Source organism: Littorina saxatilis, linkage group LG2 (assembly GCF_037325665.1).
Source record: "Littorina saxatilis isolate snail1 linkage group LG2, US_GU_Lsax_2.0, whole genome shotgun sequence".
NCBI lineage: Eukaryota > Metazoa > Mollusca > Gastropoda > Littorinimorpha > Littorinidae > Littorina > Littorina saxatilis.
The window spans coordinates 71,133,203-71,158,202 of record NC_090246.1 but is presented as its reverse complement, the minus strand read 5'-3'; the positions used below and the strand labels follow the sequence as shown (position 1 = coordinate 71,158,202).

Sequence of the window (25,000 nt, the reverse complement as noted above, 5' to 3'; positions counted from 1 at the left end):
CTACAGTCACAGGTTAACTCCAGTCTGTGCTTCTGTTCAGGCTTTAAAGTTTTACAGCGAGGGTCTAAAAACCAACCGCGGCTAAATAAAAAGGGAGGTAAAAAATGTGTGAAGGTGTGAGAAAACTTGCCTGCCCTTGTTCGTTTGGTTTTGAAACGGGCGACAAAGCCAAACAGTGCGAGAGTAAAGGTGTAAATTGACAGAATCTGCGTGTGGTGTTGAAGCAGGAAAATCTCCCGTAAAACTTCCGTTTCGCTTTTTACCTTACTCTAAGCATCGTGCAAGACTAGCGACCATGCCCTTCGCTTGTAAAATAAAAACAAGAAAAAGGGTTGATCACAGATCAACAGGGCCAAAACATGTTGTAGAACATGGGGGGGGGGGGGGGGATTAGTTGTCTGTGCGACTTTGAAAACGTAGAATGGAACTCCGCATAAAAGAACGTTCCAACGTAAAATCAAACTAACTCCTTTATACTGTATTTTGCCATGTTTAGGCACGGTCATGAAAGGGGTTCCAATGGTGCAGCCATCGTCGTATTTTTTTAGTATGCACAAACACACGCCTCATCCCCTAGATCATTGGTGACCCGAAGAAAGCAGTTAGAGCTGGGTTCAATTAAAGGCCATACCTATTCAGGAAAGCTTGCGCGCTATTGACAATTTCGGAGGTGCAGTTTTGGAGAAAAGGTAAATGCCCGACCATTTTACCAATAGACTCGAAACTTTGTAGAATGGTCGTGGACGAACTGAAGTTCATGCACAACAACTATCAAAATATTTGTTAAACTCAAATGACTGAGAAAAAAATAACCCCTTCGTTGTAAAGTTTCACTTGCGCACTATGCGCAAATTTAATCAATGATGTGAACGCATTCATCCATGGGAAATGTCCTGATCCTGCCTGCAATTGCTGATTGAAGGCATTGATTGTCTAATGTTGATTAATGTATACTATTTCATTTGAATTACCCCAATCCACTCATATACAGAAAAATGAACGACTGAAACGGGAATCAAAGGTGAGAACAGCAATGCAACTTCAATCACGGTATCACCAGTGGAAGTATAGTGACTCAGTAAAAAGGAGGAAGCACCAATCCACACATAATCACAGTAACATGTAACAAAACGTGACTCGGATGAAGCAGCCACCCAACTAATTTATTATCACAATGAGCAATCTGCACATAACATAAAACCATCAAAGCGATGTCCCTTAAAACAAAATGGTATCCAGGTCCCTTGGGTTCAGTTATGTCATAGCATAAAACAGCTCACTGCTTCCATGAATTGTTCTGAGCCTTGCAATGATAAGTAAAAAGCGATGAGAGCAGATCTGAAGCAGTGCACTGTAGATCATTGGCCGGCTGAAATATATTGCAATCTTGATGCAAATTATCATGTCATTTTCTTGGTGATATGGTCATCACTGCAGGCAGTAAAAGATCACTGAAGTTATTAGTCGAACAAAAAATAAACAGACGAATAAAGATTGAAAATTGTCAAATGCAATGGGGCAGGATCTCCCCGTTGAAGAACTTTGAGCAAAAGACCACAAATGAGCTAACAAAGAATACTGTTGGAATAAAAGAAGATTAACAGAGTGACAGGAAAGTACGAAATGTCGCATGCACTGCAAGATCTCCCTGTTGAGAAAAAGATGCCCATTTTATTGCAAAAAAGACATACAGTGTAACATGTATATGAACAGAGTGCGAAGAATTCAAACAAAGAAGACTTGTTTGTTTGTTTATTTGTTGCTTAACGTCCAGCCGACTACGCAGAGCCATATCAGGACGAGGAAGGGGGGGATGAAGGTGGCCACTTGTCAAGCGATTCCTGTTTACAAATGCACTAACCCATTACTTGTGTCCCAGCAGGCTTTAGACAAAGAAGACTCGACATTTTTAAAATTATGTCAAATGCAGAGTGGCGGAAAATGTGTTTCGTGAGGAACTTACAGCACACAAAAACACAACTATTTGCAAAGTGTAAAAACAACATGAAAAGAGTGAGAAGAACAAGTAACAATTAAAAACATTTTCATTTTTCATTTTCATTTTCATTTTCATTACTTTATTGTCCCATCGCTGGGAAATTCGGGTCGCTTCCTCCCAGTGGAAAGCTAGCAGCAACGGAGTCGCGCTACCCAGGTGTCTGCGTGTTTAGGTGTATTCAGCCACCTGCACTTATGGCAGAATGACCAAGGTCTTTTACGTGCCATTGTGGGGGTGGGACATGGCTTCCGTCTCTGGGTCTGCACATAACGTTGACCCGTGTCCGTCCCGGCCCGAATTCGAACCTGCGACCTTTCGATCACAAGTCCAGTGCTCTACCAACTGAGCTACCGGGCAAGAAATAACAAAATGTCATATGCAGTGACGATTCTGCTGCGGAACTTTTAGTTTTAGTAACAAGGTACGAAGTTCCTGTAAATAGTTAACACGGTGTTCAAACAACATGAACAAAATGAGAAAAAGAGCAAAATAAATGCAATGGTGACAGTTCTTCGCGTTCAGAAATTTTCAGTATGTCGGTGACCAAAACAAGGAATTCTTGTGAAACCTAGACATAACACCAGCGGCGGAGCACGCAAGAATAACTGTTCGATATGAAGACTCGACAGTTTGGCAGACGAATTCTTTCTTCTTGCTTCCATTGCCTAACAAACTGGAGACTGAAACAATTATCCGGCTGTTGATGAATTTTAAGTTGGCCTTCCAAAATCTCCAAAAGAGAAAGGCTTCCATCGTGTTACGTATGGCCGCGTCTATGTATGTGTGTGAGTGTGTGTGTGTGTGTGTGTGTGTGTGTGTGTGTGTGTGTGTGTGTGTGTCTGTCTGTGTCTCTGTGCCTGTCTGTATGTAATGCGTGCGTTCGTGCGTGCGCACGCGCGTGTGTGTGTCTTTTTACGTTTCTGTTCGCCCGTGTCAATTATTCTATATGCGCAGGTCGGTGTAAATATTCGCTTCACCAGATAGTTTACCTTCCGTTTATCAAGTGCAATCTTAAACTATTGTTCGAATGAAACCCACAGATTATTCAAACTTCACTATTACTTAACCGATATTCACAAATAATTCATTCTCGCAATTTGCCATTTACCAGCTAACAAGGAAAACAACAATTAATTGTTAATTACAGACGATAAAAAATCGAGAGGAGCAGGTTATTCGTAAACTCACAATAACCAGTTCTTATATCAGCTCCCATGAAGAATATCTGCCAGTTTTATATGCACAAGCAGCTATCGTTTATTCAGCGTGGCGAGAACAATTATAATACGCCGAGTCGAAAACGACTTTCGTATAAAAATACGGAAATTGTCACTCTCTGTGGGTATTTTTCCTTTTTTTTTTTTTTTTTTAACATAAACACTACTGTACATAAAAATGTCATAAGGATATGAGAAAGGTCAGCTTCCGTCGACCTGGACTTGTATCTCCATATCAGAAGGAAAGAAAAACTATCTTGGGAAGGAATATCCACTAATCGTGATTGTCTCAGATGACCTTGCTGCCACCGGCTTTACTGGCCGGTACAAGAAAACCAGAGACTGCGCATGACGGAAGTGCCCCAGGCAACCCAGTCAGTCAGTGCTCACTATGAAGTTCGATGCTATCTGTATCTGACTGTATCTGCATGATCTAGCTCAAAGCACATTTCACGCATCATAACTTGTGTTTCAGATATAAGTACTAAAACAATAAGCAACAAGTCTGCATACGAAGTAGTTTTTTAAAAATCAAAATGACCCCTTAAATCTTGTACTTCTTTCTGCATGGTAACCGGGAACCGTGTTTGAGAACTGAGGGTTGTTTAATTGTTTGTTCTTTTTCTTTTTTTTCTTTTTCTTTTTCTTATTGATATGTTTGATAGTTGGTTTGCTGTGGCATGCTTGATTACTGAGTTTGATATGCCGACTGCTAAATGTTCATGATAGTCTACAATAATCTTCAGCGATTGGCTATAATATACAACCCTCATTTAAAATAGCAGGGTGGATCTACCGAGCGACAAATTTCGAGAAAACAAACTACAACACTAAAAAGACAAATTTATTGGCACAACAAAAAAGGATCATACAGAAAAGGGCCCTTGTGTGGCGCATGTTCATACGAACCCAACTGCCCTGATCTAGCCTTCCAGTAAATTCGAAATGACAGGAGATCATGCAAAACAGTATGCGCACGGGACAATAAACCAGCCGATGCAGCGTCTGATGACAAGACTCGGTCCAGCCATTGTGGCGGCATCTTTCATGTGTCGTCGCAACCGTCTGTCACCTGCCAATGCAGCAAAAATTCCTGACGTATGGCTAACGGGAAGGGGACCTGGGAAGAAGGAAAAGAGGGAGACACATACAGGCGGAACCAATGATTATGGCCTGCCCCTTAATTTGACAGCTTTCCGGCTGGGATGAATTCAGGGCGACTGTTACTGATGCTTTGTCCTCTCGGCTGCATCACAATTCATGCATGTCAAGGAAAACAACAACAACACCAACAACAACAACAACGACGACGACAACAACAACAAGGACAAAACAACAAGAACTTCATCATCATCATCATCATCAAAATCATCATCAAAATCAAAATCATCATCATCATCATCAAAATCCTCTTCATCATCATCACAACAATCATCATCACCGCAACAATCATCATCACCACACCAATCATCACACCAGTTAATGAAAGGCACTGTCACATTTTAGCCTGTGAATGTTACAAGCAAGTGTTGAAAAGTACGTGAATATCAACATCCTATAAAACAACAACAACATAAGTTGATATACACATAATCTGTTTCAAGGTGCGTCTTGCTCTGCAACCAAGATTCGGCAATAACAATTGAGCAACCACCCCCTACTGATTTCTTTCCTGGTCTCGCCTTACTAGTTTCTTCTTGATAACCGTATTTACAAAAATGATTGCGCCACACACGTTCTCTCTCCTGTCTTTGCCGTACATCGTCTGAGCCCCCCATTGATCTCTTTCAAGATTGGTTTACTTTTGTTGTTGTGATAACCTTATTTACAAACAGTATTACAGCACCCGGGTTCACTTTATTTGCCGTTTGTAGGGCACCTTCTCAATCAAAGTCTTTTTTCTTGACGGCAATAACAACACACACGTTCATCTCTTTATTTTCGTTTTTAGTTGCTTAACTTTTTATGATAACCTGATTCACGTTAATACGTACATGTAATTACATCACATAACTATGTTCATCCCTGTCTTTTTTGTCCTCTCAACATCGTCTGAATCAAAGTCTCTTGGCCTGGCCCATTTTCTTTTGACAACATCACATTTGCACTATTTACAGTGGCAGTCTCCCCTCAGTTTCACACACTCTCGGTGAAAAGGTGACCTTGCTCGCGACAGCCTATGCAAATTGACCGACAATGTACACCGAGGTGTGAGAACATATCAGGTAAATATGAGCAGATTTCCCCGTGAACTGTGGCTTTTGCTCATTGTTGGGTAAATCGGAAAAGTTCAGCTTAGACTTTTGTAACAAACAAGGTGCTTGCGACTGAGATGATTGGGGCGGAGGGAGTGAGCGAGAGAGAAAAAAAGAGAGAGAAAGAGACAGACAGACAGACAGAGCAAATGGGTAGACATACAGACACACAGACAGATAGACAGAAACACAAGGAGGGGAGTGACAGACACACAGACAGAAAGATAGAAGATAAGGTGAGATTGTAAGGGCATTTGTGTCCGTAAGCGTGATTGTGTGTCACTCTCTCTGTACATTTACAACCACTTTTCTCCCTACTGAGCGATTTGCAACTTCAAAAGATGCCACTGTCTGAGCAGCGAACACACTCGAGACGACGTCTCCTTGAATTTCGATGTTGAACAAGCGTTCTTCTCTCTCAATACTACGCTGCATAAGATGCGAGTACACTTTAAACTGTAAATCTACATCTTTTGGACTTGGAACTCTTCAGCAAAACTCTCTTTCTGCTGTCACCTTTCAGTTTCTCACGAATGTTCACTCAACAGGGCTCGGGTACGGCCCTAAATGGTAGGCTATTATATATCTTATCAGCAACAAGTACACACGTAAGTGTCGCATTCCACTACTGTGCCTCCTGCAGTCATGCTTTCGGTGCCTTACCTATGTCCGCGTGATGATGTGATCAGTTTTCTCACGACCAGTATGACATACATATCAATCTGCCTGATCGTCCAAGTCAGGTTTTGGTTTATGAATTATCTTGTGAATGAAGCTGTTTAGTGTCATGATGCTCATTTGTAAATGATCATAAGAGAATTTTTAAGCATTCACTCTGCACTACCGATCCCTACAAATCTGATGTAATATAGCATTCACTGCCATACATCTAATGGGGAACTAACACTGTTGCGCGCATGACTTCAAAGACAACACTAGAAATACTGGCTTCATAAGAGTCTTAACCTGCTGTGTGAAATAAAACGAGTGTTGTCATAATATCTTTCATCTTTTTACTGATCACAACAGGAGATGCATAATTATGTCATTGTTAGAGCGGAAGCTAGCCAAAATGCTAGTGGTCGTGGTGGGAATGGGAGATCACAAATGTGATCATCGATGTAGTCAGATACAGCCATATTTAGGGAAATTGGTAGCACTGACCCACTTCGTCTTGGGTTTACAGAGAGAGAGAGAGAGAGAGAGAGAGAGAGAGAGAGAGAGAGAGAGAGAGAGACAGAGAGAGAGAGAGAGAGAGAGAGAGAGAGAGAGAGAGAGAGAGAGAGAGAGAGGGAGAGAGAGAGAGAAAGACAGACAGACAGACAGAGAGAGACAGAGACAGAGAGACAGAGAGAGAGACAAAGACAGAGACCGAGACAGACACTGAGACAGAGACAGAGAGACAGACAGACAGAGAGAGAGAGGCTGAGAGAGACAGTGAGAGAGATGGATGGATGATTTAATTGTATAACCAGTGATTTGGTTTTTACAATGTTACAGAGAGAGAGAGAGAGAGAGAGAGAGAGAGAGAGAGAGAGAGAGAGATAGATAGACAGACAAACAGGCAGACAGACAGACAGACAGACAGAGAGAGAGAAAGAGACAGACAGACAGACAGACAGACAGACCGACCGACAGAGAGACAGACCGACCGACAGAGCGACAGAAAGGCAGACACAGACAGACAGGCAGAGAAAACTACAGACGACCACATTGCAAATGTTCACCTGCAGAACACACAAAAACTGCACTAAAAAATAAAGATACCAAAAAGGAAGTAAGAACTGAATAGAGGTCGTCACCACTGCAGACAATTCCTAATCACCTGCGTGTCTTCATCTAGCCTCTAATTACTGGTAACATCACGCCTTCGCTCGCTGCTATCTGTGCTCGCACACTGTCATTACCTGGTACTAAATCGCTTCAAGATTACATACCATCCACCCATTATTTCTATCATCCACCTATCCCGGTTATCGGGTACGAAACCGCTTCAATAGTACACACCACCAACCCCGTGTTTTCTTTCCTCTATCTTACCCGATCTGAGGTCGAGATTCATGATTTATTCGTCTGCGTGTTGTATACACAATAATGCTGACCCTTCGCCGTTTGCCTTCTTAACCAAAATATTTTGATTGCCTTGAACTTAAAGGATTTCTCCTCACCTACATTTTGCTGTATAAGGGGTTGCGATAAGGGTGGAATGCCGTCTTGACGATGCGGGCATGCTTGGGATGCGAGTGTTTCTGTGTTTGCTGTTCTAGTCTCTGTCCATCTGTCTGGTTGCGTGACAAATTTATTTACAGTTAGTGTTTGTAACAATTTTGGGGGACAAGGTTTTATGACGATGATACCAGAAATTTGACCACACACAAACCTACATGCATTTATTTCGCTGAATCACAGTTCTACAACTGGTCCAGCTCAATTTGCGTATCCTTATTTCAACTCACCCACTCTTAACACAACACAATCTGCAATCTCTAGGTGCTGCTCCGGTAGCCAACTGATATGGAGCACGCATGCAAACACACACACACACACACACACACACACACACACAAACACACACACACACACACACACACACACAAACACACACACACACACACACACACACACATGCACGCACGCGCACACTGAGCGTTTGTGAGGAACAAAAAACAGAATCAAATATAACATGATAATGTTTGTGGTGATCACACTCCAGATCATAAGCATCACCTTGCTTACGAGAGGTTTTTTCAAGGATACATGCAATCCTATACACTCAAAGAGTAAACACTAAACAAAACCCCAAGCAAAAAGTATTTCAAAACAAAAGAAAAAATATCGACATTACGACAACACCTAGATCATATCGCGTGCATGGCACAGCATACCACGTAACAAAATAGGTACAAGATAACAAGATAAACCCACACAGAAAAAGATACGTAAAATAGGATCACTAAGTATACACTGTTAAGTTCCACTAAGCCTATTTCCCATCTGATCGACAGGTGAAAACAAAATCCACTCCCAGGTAATCAATAAAAGAAGAAGTGCTGGACACTTTTCAGAGAGAAGGGATTGTCTGTGTGAATGCGTGTGCGGTATGCATCAAAACAGTAATATTGCGACAAGCACGTGCGAGTTAGAGGCTTGTGCAGGAAACGATCGATCGCAGAACGTCGCATTGCGTCCAATAACTCATTGTACGCGAAGGCGAAGTATCGAGCAAATTACTATTCATGCCATTGAAAACATCTTTTTTATCTCCGAACTTCATGTTGTCATTTTCGACAATATTATAGCAGTAGTTTCAGTGGGTTTTCTGATATTTATTTTTTAACCAGGCACTAACTAAATGACAAGGAAATTAAAATAAATGTAACAAACAACAAATCAAAAGCGTATTTCTGCCTTCCTTTTGCATCACGTATATGAATTAGCCTTCCCTGGTCATATTTTCTCGGTTTGAAGCAACTCGGTGTGCGAGGATCTCTGCCAAACCCGACTGTATATATAATAAGCTCAAATGATAAAAATAAAATCTACAAACCGAAGCACAGAAATAGAGAAGGAGTGTGCGTGCGTGTGTGTATTTTGCGGGAGTTTGGAAGCATGAGTTGCGGGCAATACTAAGCCAAAGAAAAACGTGATAAGGACTCTCCTTCAACATAAATTTTGTCACACATCTGAAGCATTTTAGTTCATCAATATTCATCGAGAGAATAAGCCACACAAAAAAAGTAAGAAATCTTTACTTCAACAGAATTGGTTTCAGGTACTGGAAGCATTCTAACTGATCGATGTTTATCGATTGAACAAGCCAAAGAAATAATCAATAAGGTCTCGCCTTTCACATTCATTTTTGGCACCCGAAGCATTCTTATTCGTCAATATTCCCCATCGATATTCATCGAGTGTTATGCATGGCCCTATGGCACACTAATCAGCACTCAACACGACATTAACTGAAAAAAATCGATGTGCGTGCACGTGCAACAGAATATTGAAACAGCCCAGACAGCAGCTGCTGCAGACTGTTGACACAAAGGCCTGATTTTAATGGCTTAGAAATGTATAGAACTCTGGTTCTTGTCAGTCTTCCCGACTCGTACAATCCCGCGATGGTTCGTAATCAATGAGGCCATAGCTCAACATTTACTTCATATCAAAAGACTATACAGCGTTAACACCTTAGTTGAAAAGATTCAAACTGCTCTTGAATAGAACGCGCGAAAATTTGAACAAAGTGAAAGATGACGGGTCGAGGTGGGAGGGGGGGTGGTGTGGAGGAGAGGGGGAAAGAAAGGTGACTGGGCTCAGAAAACCAGAATGGGGCGATCTGATACTTACAACAAGAAGAGCAAACGCTCGATCGAGTCACTTTCGCAGTTCTGAATATTATATGAGGCATCAGATGGACAGGAAGAAATTGCTATTCACAACACAATGAGTCACGTTCACATAAAATTTGAGCCCGGTCACTTTTATAGTTTCCGAGAAAAGCCCAACGTTAAGTTGTGTGTTGCCGAACAGAAAAGGCTAGTTATCTCCCTTGTTTTTCTGATAACGTTCGTAAAAGGCTACAGATGTAAATACTTTGATGTAAAGAATAATCCTACAAAGTTTCAATCACATCCGATGAACTTTGTCAAAGATATAAAATGTCTAATTTTTCCTTTGACGCTGACTTGTGACCTTGAAAAAGGTCAAAGGTCAACGAAACCATCGTTAAAGTGTAGAGGTCATTGGAGGTCACGACTAAACAAATATGAGCCCGATCGCTTTGATAGTTTCCTAGAAAAGTCCAACGTTAAGGTGGTGTCTACGGACGGCCGGCCGGCCGGCCGGACGGCCGGCCGGCCGGCCGGCCGGACAGACTAACACTGACCGATTACATAGAGTCACTTTTTCTCAAGTGACTCAAAAAGAGGAACGATTTTGAAACGGTTTTTTGCCGAAACATCCTCAAGAAAATTTATTTTATAACGTCAGTTTTTGATATCAAAAAGGTTCTAAATAGGTGTCTCTCCTTTGCATTTTTTAATTTTTATTAAGGTCGAGTTTGAATTAACATTACTTAACAGATGAGGTAAATAATTATCAGACCTCTGACACAATTACACCACACAGGTTGAAAGAAACTATGACTGCACCTTATTTAACCGAGAAAAGATAGACAAATGATGCCGACAGTGTCATACATGGAGATGGCGGCAATCTGATGGTTTGGGTGCGAACCTGTTTTCTGTGCCTTGAACTAAAAATGTACTGCTAACTGTTAAGTCACAGTTTGTGACAGACGATCTATAACACGACATCTGTTTATCTTTTCATCAATTCCGAAGCTGAAGTCGGAAATGAAAGATAAGCGAGAAATGTCGATCACGAATAAGTTGATAACCATGCTCACATATTTTCCCTGTGTATATTTATCAAAGCATCTTCTTTATTGCTCGATCGTGTTGTACCATGATGCAAACTTTTCATGATGCAGACTTTCTACCTACCAATTTATGACCTTCTGTGTGTGTGTGTGTGTGTGTGTGTGTGTGTGTGTGTGTGTGTGCGTGCGTGCGTGCGTGCGTGCGTGTGTGTGTGGATGTGTACGTGCGTGTGTGTGTGTGTGTATGCGTGTGTGTTTATGCGCACGCGTGTGTGAGTGTGTGTGTGTGCGTGTATGTGTGTGAGTGTGTGTATGTGTGTGTGTGTGTGTGTGTGTGTGTGTGTGTGTGTGTGTGTGTGTGCGTGCGTGTGTCCGTGCCTGTTTGTCTGTGCCTGTTTATTGGTGTCTCCGTGTTCTGTTTTGTTTCATGGGTTAGTAATCACTCGATTGTCATGCTCATGTTTTCTCCTCGAGTAGATACATTCTTCTTTTTTTCCATATGGTCAAACGAGCTGTCTAGAGATGCAGACTTTCTATGGTGAAGATTTCCAATGTGCAATTTCTTGACCTTCTGTGTTTCTAAATGACAACACTTCATTCTCTGTTTTGTTTTTCTCGTCCGTACCTCCTTTCTTTTCGGTCTCGCGTCGGTCGGCCACATGCATCTTCTGATCTGTTCGTAAACCATTTTGCATTGCGCAATCCTCTTACGTTTTTATTTCGTCAGTATACTTTCAATTAATACAGAGAAAACCAACGAAAATTAACTGGATTTGAAGTCGGCTTCAGAGATCTTCAGATCAAGGTCCTGGTAAATTATATTTGGTTTTCTCAATGATTAAACGTTTTGTAGATATACCTTTCGTGTGAGGGTGTGGTTTTAAAAATTATTATTCTTGTTAGCTCTATACGTAAAGCCATTATAAACAAGCAGAATAATAACAAATCCATCCTATTTTCCAAATTGTATTTAGACCGGGCGCCAATAAGAAACTTAATAACAACACACGCCGCATAATAAGCAAGTCTTCATTGACCAACCATCTCAAACTCGCGAGCTACAGCAGCGGGACAAACGGGTAGCGCCACATGCATGGCCGTTCTTTCAACGGGTAAACTTGACAACATGGGGACAAATCACGACGAGCCCCTTTGTAGGCATTCCGGGGACTAATTGCCAATTAAAGCTCCAGGGTCGTCAGGGTGACACTTGCCCGTGTCCGGGCGGCTTTGAGGGTAAACACCAACGTGGCTCGTGCACAGGTTACACCTTGGTTATCCGATGTGGCTAAGGGGGGTGAATACTGGAATGTAAAACTACATTCGTTGAAAGTAAAAAAAAAAAAAAAAAAAAAAAAAAAAAAAAAGAAGCTTCGATTGTCACAAAAGTAGTAGCTTTGATGGCAAACACGAAAGTGGCTGGTGCAAAGGTGACACCCGTAACGGCACACCAGAAACCCCCCCCCCCCCCCCCATATATAGGTACGATGGTGCAAAACTCCATTCATCAAGGAAAAAGAATAGCTGTCATTGTCGAACAAGGCTTAAAATGCCACAGAAGTAACAAGTTGAGGCCATGCACCACAGTGGCTGGTCAAAGGCTACGCACGCGTAAACGTCTCGTTGTTTCTTTTCTTAATGATGTAGGTAAGGGGAATGCTGGAATGTAAGACTTTGCTTAGTGAAAGAAAACAATAGCTGGCATAATCCAACAAGGCTAAAAACTATTGTCACAGAAGTAACAGCTTGGAGGGCAAACACGAATGTGACTGTCACACCCGTAAATAAACACCGGGGATTTTTTTCCGCACATAGTATGTAGGTATGTAGGTAAGGTAGTATGTAGGTAAGGGGGGGGTGCAAGACTTTATTCTTCAATGAAAAAGAAAATAGCTGTCAATGTAGAACAAGGGTAACAACGTTTGTCTCGGAGTAATGGGTTGAGTGTGAACACCAAAGTGGCTGGGGCAAAGTAACACCCGCCGGGGGTCTCACACGCGTACGTAGGTTTAATTAACTCTAAGGCACAAGACTTCATTTACGAATGAAAAACAAGTCGCGTAAGGCGAAATTACTACATTTAGTCAAGCTGTGGAACTCACAGAATGAAACTGAACGCACTGCATTTTTTCACAATGACCGTAGTCCGCCGCTAGTGCAAAAGGCAGTGAAAGTGACGAGCCTGTACATGTTTAGCGCGGTAGCGGTTGCGCTATGCTGCATAGCACGCTTTACTGTACCTCTCTTTGTTTTAACTTTCTGAGCGTGTTTTTAATCCAAACATATCATATCTATATGTTTTTGGAATCAGGAACCGACAAGGAATAAGATGAAATTGTTTTTAAAACGATTTCGGAAATTTAATCTTAATCATAATTTTTATATTTTTAATTTTCAGAGCTTGTTTTTAATCCGAATATAACATATTTATATGTTTTTGGAATCAGAACATGATGAAGAATAAAATAAAAGTAATTTTGGATCGTTTTATATAAAAAAAAATTTAATTACAATTTTCAGATTTTAATGACCAAAGTCATTAATTAATTTTTAAGCCTACATGCTCAAATGCAATACCTAAGTCCGGCCTTTGTCGAAGATTGCTTGGCCAAAATTTCAATCAATTTGATTGAAAAATAAAGGTGTGACAGTGCCGCCTCAACTTTTATAAAAAGCCGGATATGACATTATGAAAGACATTTATCGAAAAAATGGAAAAAACTTCTGGGGATATCATACCCAGGAACTCTCATGTCAAATTTCACAAGAAAAATGTTCATTCAAAATGAACAGCGTCGATGCAATGTCCACCAAAGATTTATTTTGGGAAGTGTTAAAGGTTAGGGTCAAAAGTTAATGAATTGCATGTTGTGCTGGATATATAAATTGTTTATTTCAGTCAATGCTTGATTCATAAGTACATTTTTCAGCATGGTGCATCTACAGGAGGGTGCTCCAACAATGATGCATAGTGCCAACATTTAGCGCAAACTTTTCACAACAGTGCATTATTACCACAAAGCGCATACAGCGATTATATAGTAGCAAGTTGCACTAAACATTTGAACAAAATGCATTTTGTTCAAATGTTAACAGCACAGCACCAAGTTTTGCATAAGTGCACAACAGCACTGACCATTTCACAAAAGTGCATAACAGCTGTGACAATTTTACAAAAGTGCATTGACCATTTCAGGCAGATGGCTAACATACAGATTTCGCTTTTGTCTGTCTTTCTTTGAAAAGTAGGCATGTTCAAGATCGATGAAGTCATGAGCAATTGGGTTAGATGACAGAAAAGATTCAAAAACGTCAGATTCAGTTAGATGACAGAAAAGATTCAAAAACGTCAGATTCAGTGTTTTGGGCACTGTTGAACAGGAACATTCTCTCCTGTTCAACAAATGTGGGTTCAATTCAAAAGCAACATTGTCACAGATAGGCTAGTGTTACATTTCTGTAAAGTTTCAAAAACATCTTCCATGTTTTGGTTACTGTTGAACAGAGGCATATTTTCCTGTTCAAAAAAGTCTGACACAAATTGTCGTAGTTGTGGGTTAAGGTTCGATCTATACTGTCCTTCAAACGAGTCGTAGAACCGTCATTGTCACAGATAGTGTTACATTTCTGTTTTACATTCAAACGAGTCGTAGAAGTAGTAGTACATTTGCGTTTGGTCGTTTTTTCTTTTAGATTCCTGTCACTCATACTAGCAGTATTGATTGAGGTACATAAATCTGTTGATGTACAGGGATGACTTGTTTGTAATGAATCCTTGTTTCCTCCACATTGAGTTTGCATTGCAGTTGGACAGAAATGAACAGGTGTTAATTGATAAACACATTGATAATGGCTTTTGAGAAAATCAATCAATTCTGCAAAGGAATTAACTTGATGACATCAAAACTGCAGCGCCATTTGAAGAATGGTTACCATTTCTGTTTCTCTGATGGGAATCAAACAAATAAAAACATTGACTATCCAAGTTACCATGAATGGCAATAGTTGACTCCTGAAAAGTAGCAAGGATATAATTTGAGACGATAAACGCCTGATGCAATCCCTCCTCAAGGTCAGTCAACTCAAAACCTTCATCATTCGCAACATCAGTAGGCAACACAGCGGGATTCGTATGTCCAGAAATCATGTCGAAAAAATATTACATTTCAAAAGCATGTCCAACCACAGTTGTTGGCAAGTGTTCGTGTCCGAAGTAGCCTTCAGTGTGTGTATATGTATTCATGTGACAGAGAACGTGACCTCATTGTTCAATCCTCTCTCTCTCTTCTTTCTCATTCGAACGCACACACGCAAGAACGTAGCCTACGCACGCATGCACGCGCACGCACACACACACACACACACACACACACCCCGCTGACGCACACGGCAAACCACGCACACTCACACTGACTGTCGGCAAGCATCTCTTTTTGTTTTCTTTACCTTTGTTTATTGTGTTTTCGATATTTGTGTTTATTTTTTGCTTGACTTATCTGTTTTATTTTAATGTTTGCTATCCACATCGTGTGATAAATGTTTCTTCTCAGTCTCCGAGTCAGTTTAGTTTCTGCACGCCGCTTTAGTAATCCTTGTTTTTCTAACTGGTGTATTGTGCGCGACTGATTTGCGGATTTATTTTTATTCCTTTCATATGCAGTTGAAGTGTTGCGGGTGTTATTGTCTGTATATGCTATGTTGCGTCTGTGTATGCCTACAAGAATTGTGGGTGTAATGTGCCTGTGGTCTGCTCGCAGTCGAGCACAGAAAACATGGCGGCGCCCTGTGGCAAATTCGTGGAAAGTCTTCCCGACCGCAGATACCAGCGTCGTCCGCGACGCTGGAATAAAGATCGGTCCAGTAGTTTACTCTGAATCGGTCTACACACACACACGCACAGACACACACACACACACACACACATGTATACACCACGACCCTCGTCTCGATTCCCCCCTCAATGTTAAAATAATTAGTCATAACTTGACTAAATGTAAACAAGTCGCGTAAGGCGAAAATACAACATTTAGTCAAGCTGTCGAACTCACAGAATGAAACTGAACGCACTGCAATTTTTCAGCAAGACCGTATACTCGTAGCATCCGTCAGTCCACCGCTCGTCAGGCATGAGACCAAGGGTAGGGCGGATGGTGGCGAGAAAGGTGAAGGGACGGGGAATGTTTACAGTGCCGTGTGTCGGGCTGTGAGTAGTGCCCGCCAATGTTTAGCTCAGGCACTGTCGCGGCAGACGCGCCTTAGTTCTATGCAGGAAAATGCAGCGCGCTATTCTGGCCATCTGGCTGACTGTTGTCCTCATCTCTAAAGCAGACTGATACCAAGAGGTGTAAGTTACATTCGCCTTCAGGTTCAGGCATTTTAAAACGCTCGACTCAAGACTATCGTGGCAAAGGCATCATTATATAGCATGATGGCATAGCGGTGTCCCATGACTGAGTGTGATGTTTGCGGAACATGCCTGCCAGCCAGTGGGACCATGATGACACGAGGGGTAAGGTAGGCTTGCACTGGGCGGGAAGCCTATACAGCGGCCTACTCAGCACATTAGTTATCAGAGCCACGAGAAGCAAAGGGACACGGTGGCCGCATGGTCCTCAATACAATACTGGACACTTTGGATCATTCACGGTTTTCATCTACATATAGTTCGCTCAGACAAAATCCTCCACAGTCCTAACTGTTGTCAGACTTCAGTCACAATATATATAACAGACATCGTCTACGTCATCCTGCTATATAATGATACAGGTCATCGCGGCTGAGCCACCGTCGCACGTGCAACGCAGCATGCGCACAAGATGACTCAATTGCGTAAAAATCCAAAATTAACAACCCTCGCGATATTCAGTAAATCGGATCATTACGTACACCTCCCAGAATATCCCTCCCTGCAGTCTGCATGCTTTACCTGCCAATCGATCAACTGTGCAGACAGAAGAGGGACGCCTGGTGCGATGGAACGCTCGAGAACTTGGGAAAATTCCAGTCAATTTGCTCCGCGTCGATTATATGGACTGCTGGCAACCAACGCTGCTAATAATTGATTTGTTGTTCCACCGTAAAATGTTGAAGTTGTTTTGAGGGTTTGTCGAGTATCAGCAACTTTTTTCTTCTTCCTTTTTTTTCTACTCTCTGTCTGTCCGTCTGTCAATCTGTCTGTCTGTCTAAAGAAATGTTTTGCTTGCTATCCTTCACTGATCGCCGCTTAGGATATACCTCGCCCTTTGTTGCTGCTTCTAATAAACACATCTTTTACAGTGGTTTTATTCTTTAGTTTTCCCCACAGTGCTTCACTGATAACGTTAGAGAGAGAGAGAGAGAGAGAGAGAGAGAGAGAGAGAGAGAGAGAGACAAAGAGAGAAAGAGACAGATAGACAGACAGACAGACAGACAGACAGACAGAGGGGATGGGTAAGAAAGAGGAGAGAGGGAGAGAGACAGAGACAGAAAGAGAACGAGAGAGGGTCAGAGAGCGTGAGAGATGTAGACAGAGACCAACATAGAGCGACTGAGATATATATATATATCTAACTCACCTCCAACTGAACACCAAACAGCTCCATATTCTGCTCCATACCAGCCTCCACAGAGGAATCCAGGTCCGGAGGGATGGAGGTGGCGGTGGTGTCTGTGGAACTGTCGCTGATGGTGCTGCTGTTGTCGCCATCACCACCCAGGGAGTCCGTGCCCATCGACTCTGCCATGGAGCCACACTGAGAACCTGGCATTCTGTATGAAGTTGACGTTGCTGATGTATCAGATACTGGGTGATTAAAAACCGCCACAGTTCTTGAGACAGTTTTCCTTTGCTGAAGGTTAATTATGTGTGTATCCGAGCACAGTACTTGAACTGCTTCGCCGATTATCTGAGGTTTGTGACTGTTCGGGATTTGCGTCGCTTTGCCGAGCTTCAGGTTGAAGTCCTGATGACCGAAGAGGCGCAGCAACGCCCTAACAGGCTTGTAGCCTAATGACTGCCTGTCATTTTGCTCAACTCAGCTTGACGTCCAAACAATAATTGCAGATGTTCTGGCCTTTCTTTTTCACTGAATCCGAGGTTCCCAGCTGTATTGCTCCTTTCTGAAATAGCTTCACTTATTTATCTTTTTTCCCCCGTTTAAACGCTGCAATTATAACAGTCACGACGTCTCTTGCGATGAACAATGGTCTCTTTCTCTTCAATTCTTGAACTCTTTTGTCACTTGGCTTGATTTATCAGACAACTGTTCCATGCCATTCCGAGGACTTCTGCGTATCCTTGTTCTGTGAACAGACGCAGACAATATACATGGGATCAATCGGTTGGCTGGTCACATGAGGGAATGCTTATAAGTAGAGGTTACATGTCGAGTCTCAGTGATTATTAAAAATAATGGTCGAAGTTCGCGGATCATGAAAAATGCGAGCTTTAGCGAGCTTTTTCATGACCGCGAACTGAGACCATTATTTTTTATAATCACTGAGACGAGGTGTGTAACCTCTTTATTCCTCCTTTCTTCAGTTATTCAAAGAAAATAGGAGTTTTTTTGCGAAAGTTTGATCGAATCCTATTCACTCAACCAGTCAACCTGCGCAGGCGGTCGATTAATGCGCGGTTGTATAGTTCCGTGCAAATCATTCCATTCTGTTAACACTTCTTGTCAGTTTTCCTATTTTGGACTAAAATCAAGTACACAGATATGCTGTTATTCTGCTGTGGCGGCAAAGGCAGATATTGTGTGTTCTGTATATGTTCTTTCGTCAAATGGGACTAGCAGACGAACTTTTGCACCCGTGTTCCAACGTTAAAAACTGTATGAAGTTCAGTTTTCTGGGGAAAATAGTGTATGAAACCGCTTTATGTTGTTTAAATTGATGAGATGTGTGCATTTGGTTGCGTATGATCTGTTTATTAAATGAAATATTGTTGAAAACTCACCGTCGGATTGCAGTCTGTTGTCGAAGAAACTGAGTGAAAAGAAATTTAAAAGGGGAACTACTCTTGTCGCTAGACAAAGTATGAGAGTTACTTGCCTTGGGAATTTGCTTGTGATGAACGTTTGTGCACAGCAGACCTAGATTCAGAAAACAACCAAACTCATGGATTTTATATGGAGATTCATGTGTTCAAGCCTGTATTTGTTAATTTAAATGCGGTATGTTTGTATTGTTTGCTCCAGAGATGTATACTTCGTACATTAGAGCGTTCGGAACTTTTCAGTCGCAAAAGTAGTACCGACGTAGAACAGCTTCTCAACCCATTGCGCTATCGAGGATTCAGGCTGTTGCTGGGTCGTTATTTGTTTGGTTGCTGGGTGTTTATCGAAAAATAACTAGCTCTACAAGTTTACAGAGGTAAAGAAGCAGAGGGGGGAATAATGGAGAATAAACAAGCTGAACACACAACGAAAAGAAACACAATGAGTGTCACCGCGTGCTTTACACCTCAAAGGGAAGTGTCATTGTCTGCATAACAAAATGATGCTGAATCAATACCAACAATTTGCAACATAGCAAACCCAAATCCTATTTTTTCAAATCTTTAGGTCTTGCAGACTATCCTTGTGAATAATTATGGTGCAAAACACAAAAGCAACACACAACGGAAAGAGACGTAAATTAGGGCCACCGCGTGCGTTACGTCACACAGGGAATTCCGCGTAAAGTTCTGTCTTTATCTCAAAACAACACTGAATCAATATGGACGATTACCTAAACACTAGAATATAATCGCACAGCCCTTTTTAAAACACATTTATTTCTTATTTACTTTCTTTTTGTTTCAAGCCAGTTTTAGAACTTTTACACTTGCTTTGTATCCTGTCTGCAGTGAAACGTGTAGCCTCACGTTCCTCTTTCATCTTAGTATCGTTTGCTACCTGTACTGTCAGTTTCGGACCTCGCTTGACCTTTCCTAGAGTCCACTTTGCCTAACCGATGGAGTCTTCGTGGACAAAGTTCGTCAGGCGCAGTGGTTAGCGCTTCGGATTAGCTAAAGCCGTTGAGGTCACAAGGTGTAAGTTCGATTCCCGGTTTCAACAAGAGAGCGGGGTGTTCGCAGGGGGGGGGGGGGGGGGGAGGGGGGGTCAGTTTATGAAGGGTCAACTTAAGACTCGTTGACAGGTGCATGTCTATCGCGCCTTTGTGCAGCTAGATCGTCACACAGGTTAAATACACCTAATTCGCTTTCGAAGAGAGAGAGAGCTGACAGCTTGGGTGGTATTGAGGGGACAGAAAGGTACAGAGACGCTGACTAGTTTTTCAGGAAAAAAACAACTTTGCGCAGAGAGATCGTGACGCAAGTAATAGATCTCTAATTCGCTTTTCTTTATAAAAAAAAATGATTAAAAACCTGGCAGCTGGCATGGAGACGCGTGAACATTAACATGCCTGAGACACTGTCACTGGCAAGTGTTTTCAACTTCACATGAAAACTCCACTTTCGTACAATCAGATTATTACGCACGTTACGGATCCCTATTTCGCCTTTCTCACACACAAAAAGTTAAAAAACGAAGGTGGTGACGCTTGCACACAAAAGTACATTGATCCTGAATGGTGTTTTCAACGTTATATTTCTTCTAGAATTCTGTTTACAGACTAGTATCTCTGTTCTATAAGGCCATTATGATTCATTTAGAAGTGAAAGTTTGACTATTTGATGTAAATCCTTCTGTTAAACAGTTAACGAAACTCAGTGATCCTTTTTATGTTTGTATTGTTTATGCAATCAATTACTTTACTTTTATTATTAATCGTAGTATTATTCAATTATTTTTATTCTAATTTATTCTTCATTCATTCATTTCATAACTGTTTTGGTACTTTTACTAGAGGACAAAAAGAAAGGTGCCTGCAAGATGAGTTTTAATTAGAAACTTGCTTACTTATCAAAAATCCCGATTTTCATCAAAACCGCCTGAGGGATGCATCCTTGTATCTTAGCATCCTGGGCGAAACAAAAACTTGTTAACTTGTTGTTGTTACATGTATCTTGTTTCAGTTTAACCATTCAGTGATGTGCCAATCGAGCCAAAACGGATGCAAACCCTGATTGGTCAAGTCAGCCTAATCAGTAGTCAATAAAGTACTGTCTCGACAGTAAAGTCGTGTACGTGTATCATATTACATCTGTCTCTCGCTCATCAAGGCTGACTCCAAGAATCGACCGTGTATCAGTCTTTAAGTTTCAGAAAAGAGTCAAGACCTAAAATCAGTATCCGAAATTTTCTTCAACAGACATTCTCACGAGTTGTTTTTTTCTCTCCATAGAAGCAGATTTCCTCGGTATGAAATGAAAACCAACCAACATTTCGCGCTCTTTCACTGGCAGAGACGCTGATTTTCGCATTTTGCATCCGAGAAAGTATGAACACACACATCCACTTCCGAGGTGAACATGAAATATGTCACACCAACAAAACCAACGCCTTATTTTGCTTCTAGTTCCCTCATGATCACATAATTCGCCAGACCTGCCGACACACAAGGGCCATGCCAGGCAAAGTAATTATGTTGTCTTTCCACACACGTCTTGGCTACTTTCCAGACCGATCCCTGCGGTTCTCTCTGTTTTGAAAACGATAATGCGGAATGTTCCTCAGCTTATTTCACAGGTTAAACTCGCTAAAGGTATGCTAATGATACGATGCAAACACGGACAGTCGCTCTAGAGACGTTCGCCTTGGATGTTTGCCTACTTTGCTAATCTTTACAAAAATCGCCTTTATTCTCAAAGGTGAGATGTCTCGCCGTACATTTTCTTTATTTCTGTGTGTACAAATAAATAAAAGTAGCTGTTTCTTTGTTGTGGTTATGTTCTTGTTAGGATTAAGACAACTGTCTATATATAGCTAAGTATGCATTTTTTTTTAAATTATGATTATTTTGTTTTTACAACAAATGTTTCATACAGATCAACAATCTGTTGTATAGAGAAATGAAGGACAATTTTTACAAATTAAAGTAGAAAATAAAAAACAAACAAACAAACAAAAGAAAGAAAATGCGGGGGAGAGAGAGAGAGAGAGAGAGAGAGAGAGAGAGAGAGAGAGAGAGAGAGAGAGAGGGGGGGGGGTTCCGTGGCAGAGAGAGGGATTGCAATTGTTATACAGTCAAAGTTGGATAAAAGATGCCTATCTGAACAACAAATTTCCATAAAATGCTAGGTGTGTTTTCACATCAAAGGAATGCTCTGCTGTTTTATTCTTTTGATAAATTTAATATAATAGATGAGCGAAAAATCACAAATAAATAAAGAGATCAATAAAACTTTGAATAGAAAAACATTCAATTAAAAACCATAGATCATATAGAAATGCATGAATAACTACATAAGCAATACACTAATAAATATATATATTATTTATATAATAAATAAAGACATGGATAAAAACGTAAACATATGCACGTAAATAAAAACATTAATGGATAAAGAAAACCTTTGTATATATTTCATCGCATTCTTTCAAAATATATCATGGAAAATTGCCTATTTTAAAACAAAAACTAAAAACACGTGTATACGTATACTTTACTATTTTAATGTTTACATTAGGCTATATACTTAATTCTAAAAGATAAAGTAAACATCTTCGCATTTTTAGAATGATCCAACCCTATTTCAAGCAGACACAGACTTACCGTATTAGCTGTTTGCTGTCTTCCTTCAAAGTACCACATTACATCACAATGACTGCTGTTGAGAAAAACTGAAGCCAGTCGTCGAGATAAAGGTGGTCCATACAGTTACGTCACAATACCGCTCCTCACAGCGCAAATGTCAATCAAGATATCCCACTCACCGAGAGAAAATACAAGAGCGATCGAGTTAGCTTGTCAGAGAGAATAAAATCCCCTTCGTAAGTTCTATATGAATCTGCATCTGTGACAATACCGCGTGAGTCAGGACGACAGAAATAAATCCAATTCATCAGGTAGCTGTTTTCTTGCTTGTACTGCTCCCCATCATGAATCACCGCCGTCGCAGTCTGCGACAACTGAACTGCAGCTGCTGTATCGGTAATAATCCGTCCTCGTCGGGTCGGGAGATCCCCTACAACACAGGTGTTACGAAACGGTCACAATTGTTGCCATTTTTACCTGCCTGCGCCGCGGCGGGGCGACGTCATTTGTGTGCGTGTGTCACCTATACTGTGTCTGTGACTGACTTGACCACACATCGCTCAGTGCGGTAGCTTTATCACAAACGACTGAAGAGACCGCCAGGTTATCTCCGTGGAATAGCTGCTTCTCGCGCTGTTACCTGCGTTAGACACACCTTCTCCCAAGTGCACGAAGTTATAGTCGCCACACTGCTCTCCTTTTTTTTTGCACAGATTAAAACGGAAGAAAAATTGAAAAGAACAGAAAAAAATCGGTGACCGACAATTTCTTCTTAAAAAAATAGTGTCAAAACTCGACTTAATAGGCAATGTTCTTGTGCGAACTCGATCGGATATTGCTATTGATAAAAGTATTCGCAATCATAGCCTCCTTCTTTTCTTTCGCAGATTAAACGTATGTTAAAGGGATGAAAGGTCGGCAACGCACGAATCTTGAAATGAATATGACATGATCAGTGAATTTAATTTCTCGAGTGCACTAGTATGTCTTTGTTGATACGAGCATCCAAAAGCATAGCCTCTTTTTTCACAGATTAAAAAAATGTAGTGATCCACAATTATTTTTATAAAACTTATCCCGTCAAACTTAGCCATCTCACTGTCGTCGCCGAGCTTTCTAGCACCCCCCCCCCCTTTTTTTTGTACCCCACACATTAAAAAGAACATACAAATTTTATAGAAAGAACAATCAGCGACAAACACATTGTTACCTCATAAACTGAAAAGGCTGATCCTCCATACCGTGCCTTTGACGCGAGTTTCAATACTCTTATAAGCATTGACGTTCTCTTCCTTGTAAGCATCAACAAGCACCATACAATAATATTAATAATACCGATACTTTCAGCGCCTGGTGAGAGCTTGTTTACATCATAGTTAACACTGACAACAACAAAAGAGACACACACACAAAAACGTTCTGAAGTAATGACTAAAATACTCCGTTTTCTTACGAAGCATGTCATTATCTGATCCGTTCACGGTTGATAATCAAGCCAGGTATAGAAGCACATCAGTTACTGCATAAAGGTCTAGTTCAGTCACGCCTTTGCATACAAAAATGAAAGCTTGTTTACGTCGTCGTTTACAGTGGGGAAAAAACTTTCACAAAAACGGACTGAAATAGTCCGCTCTCTTACGATGCATGTCATTTTCCGATCCGTCCAAGCTTGAGGATCAATCCAGGAAGAAACACCTTCAGTAACTGCATTAAGAATCTGCTTCACAGCTTTGCAATAAAAACTGCGCCAGGTGAAAACGGATCTTGCCGCCGTGTTAAAATACTGGAAACAAACTCTTCCCTTTCCTTTTTCCGGCGGACCCAACACCACTATTCTGAGTGCTAACCAAACACTAGAAGAGATCTTCTGTTTTCGGTCGAGCCTCTCTTCAAAACACGTTCAGTAAATCGATTTGCTCGTTTTCCAACTGTCGTCTGCAACGACAAATCTCCTCTACTCAGCCTCCATTACAAAAGAGTTCCGTGGTTTGCTTGAGCTGCGGATTCGTTGTTGTTTCTGTCACCGTATTCATCATAGGTCATCGCCCCTGTGAGGCTGAAATGAATCAGTCATGTGTACGATTTGCTATTGGCGAATAGAATTAAATAACTCACTGTCTCTCTGTTTGTTTGTTTGTTGTTGTTTTGTTTTGTTTGTTTGTTTGTTCGAGTGTGTGTTTGTTTAATTGTTTGTTTGTTACTTTATTTGTGTTTTGTTGTGGTTTGATTAGTTGTCACAAAGACACAACATGGAGAATAAGCACTATACGCATGTGTGTACGGGGTTCCAAAAAGAAAACGATAATGTATAGTTTAAATATCAGTCACTGTTATTTAAATCATGATATAAAGATTTTACGCTCTAAAAATGTAGAAATTAAGACACAAAATTCAGTGAAAAAAACACACCATACAGAATAGGAAACACCTGAGGAGGAGAAAGGCAAAACACCTACAACTATGTATTTTAAAAACAACTTCGAATACCACCTCTGCCGTCACTTCAGTGTAGCTAAAAAAAATAATG

At 41.1% G+C, this 25,000-nt stretch overlaps 1 protein-coding gene across 1 annotated transcript in view; it reads right to left on the bottom strand.

Annotated features, from left to right (window-relative positions):
• The window catches only part of LOC138959636 (ras-GEF domain-containing family member 1B-like), a 148,501-nt gene extending 125,538 nt beyond the window's left edge, over positions 1 to 22,963 (bottom strand). The window contains exons 1-2 of the mRNA XM_070331200.1: positions 22,492 to 22,963; positions 17,406 to 18,132 (exon numbers count right to left, since the gene is read on the bottom strand). Of these exons, the coding sequence (XP_070187301.1) occupies positions 17,406 to 17,597 (192 nt within the window). The 5' untranslated portion in view covers positions 17,598 to 18,132; positions 22,492 to 22,963. The remainder of the gene's footprint in view (positions 1 to 17,405; positions 18,133 to 22,491) is intronic.
• Positions 22,964 to 25,000: the final 2,037 nt, after the last annotated feature.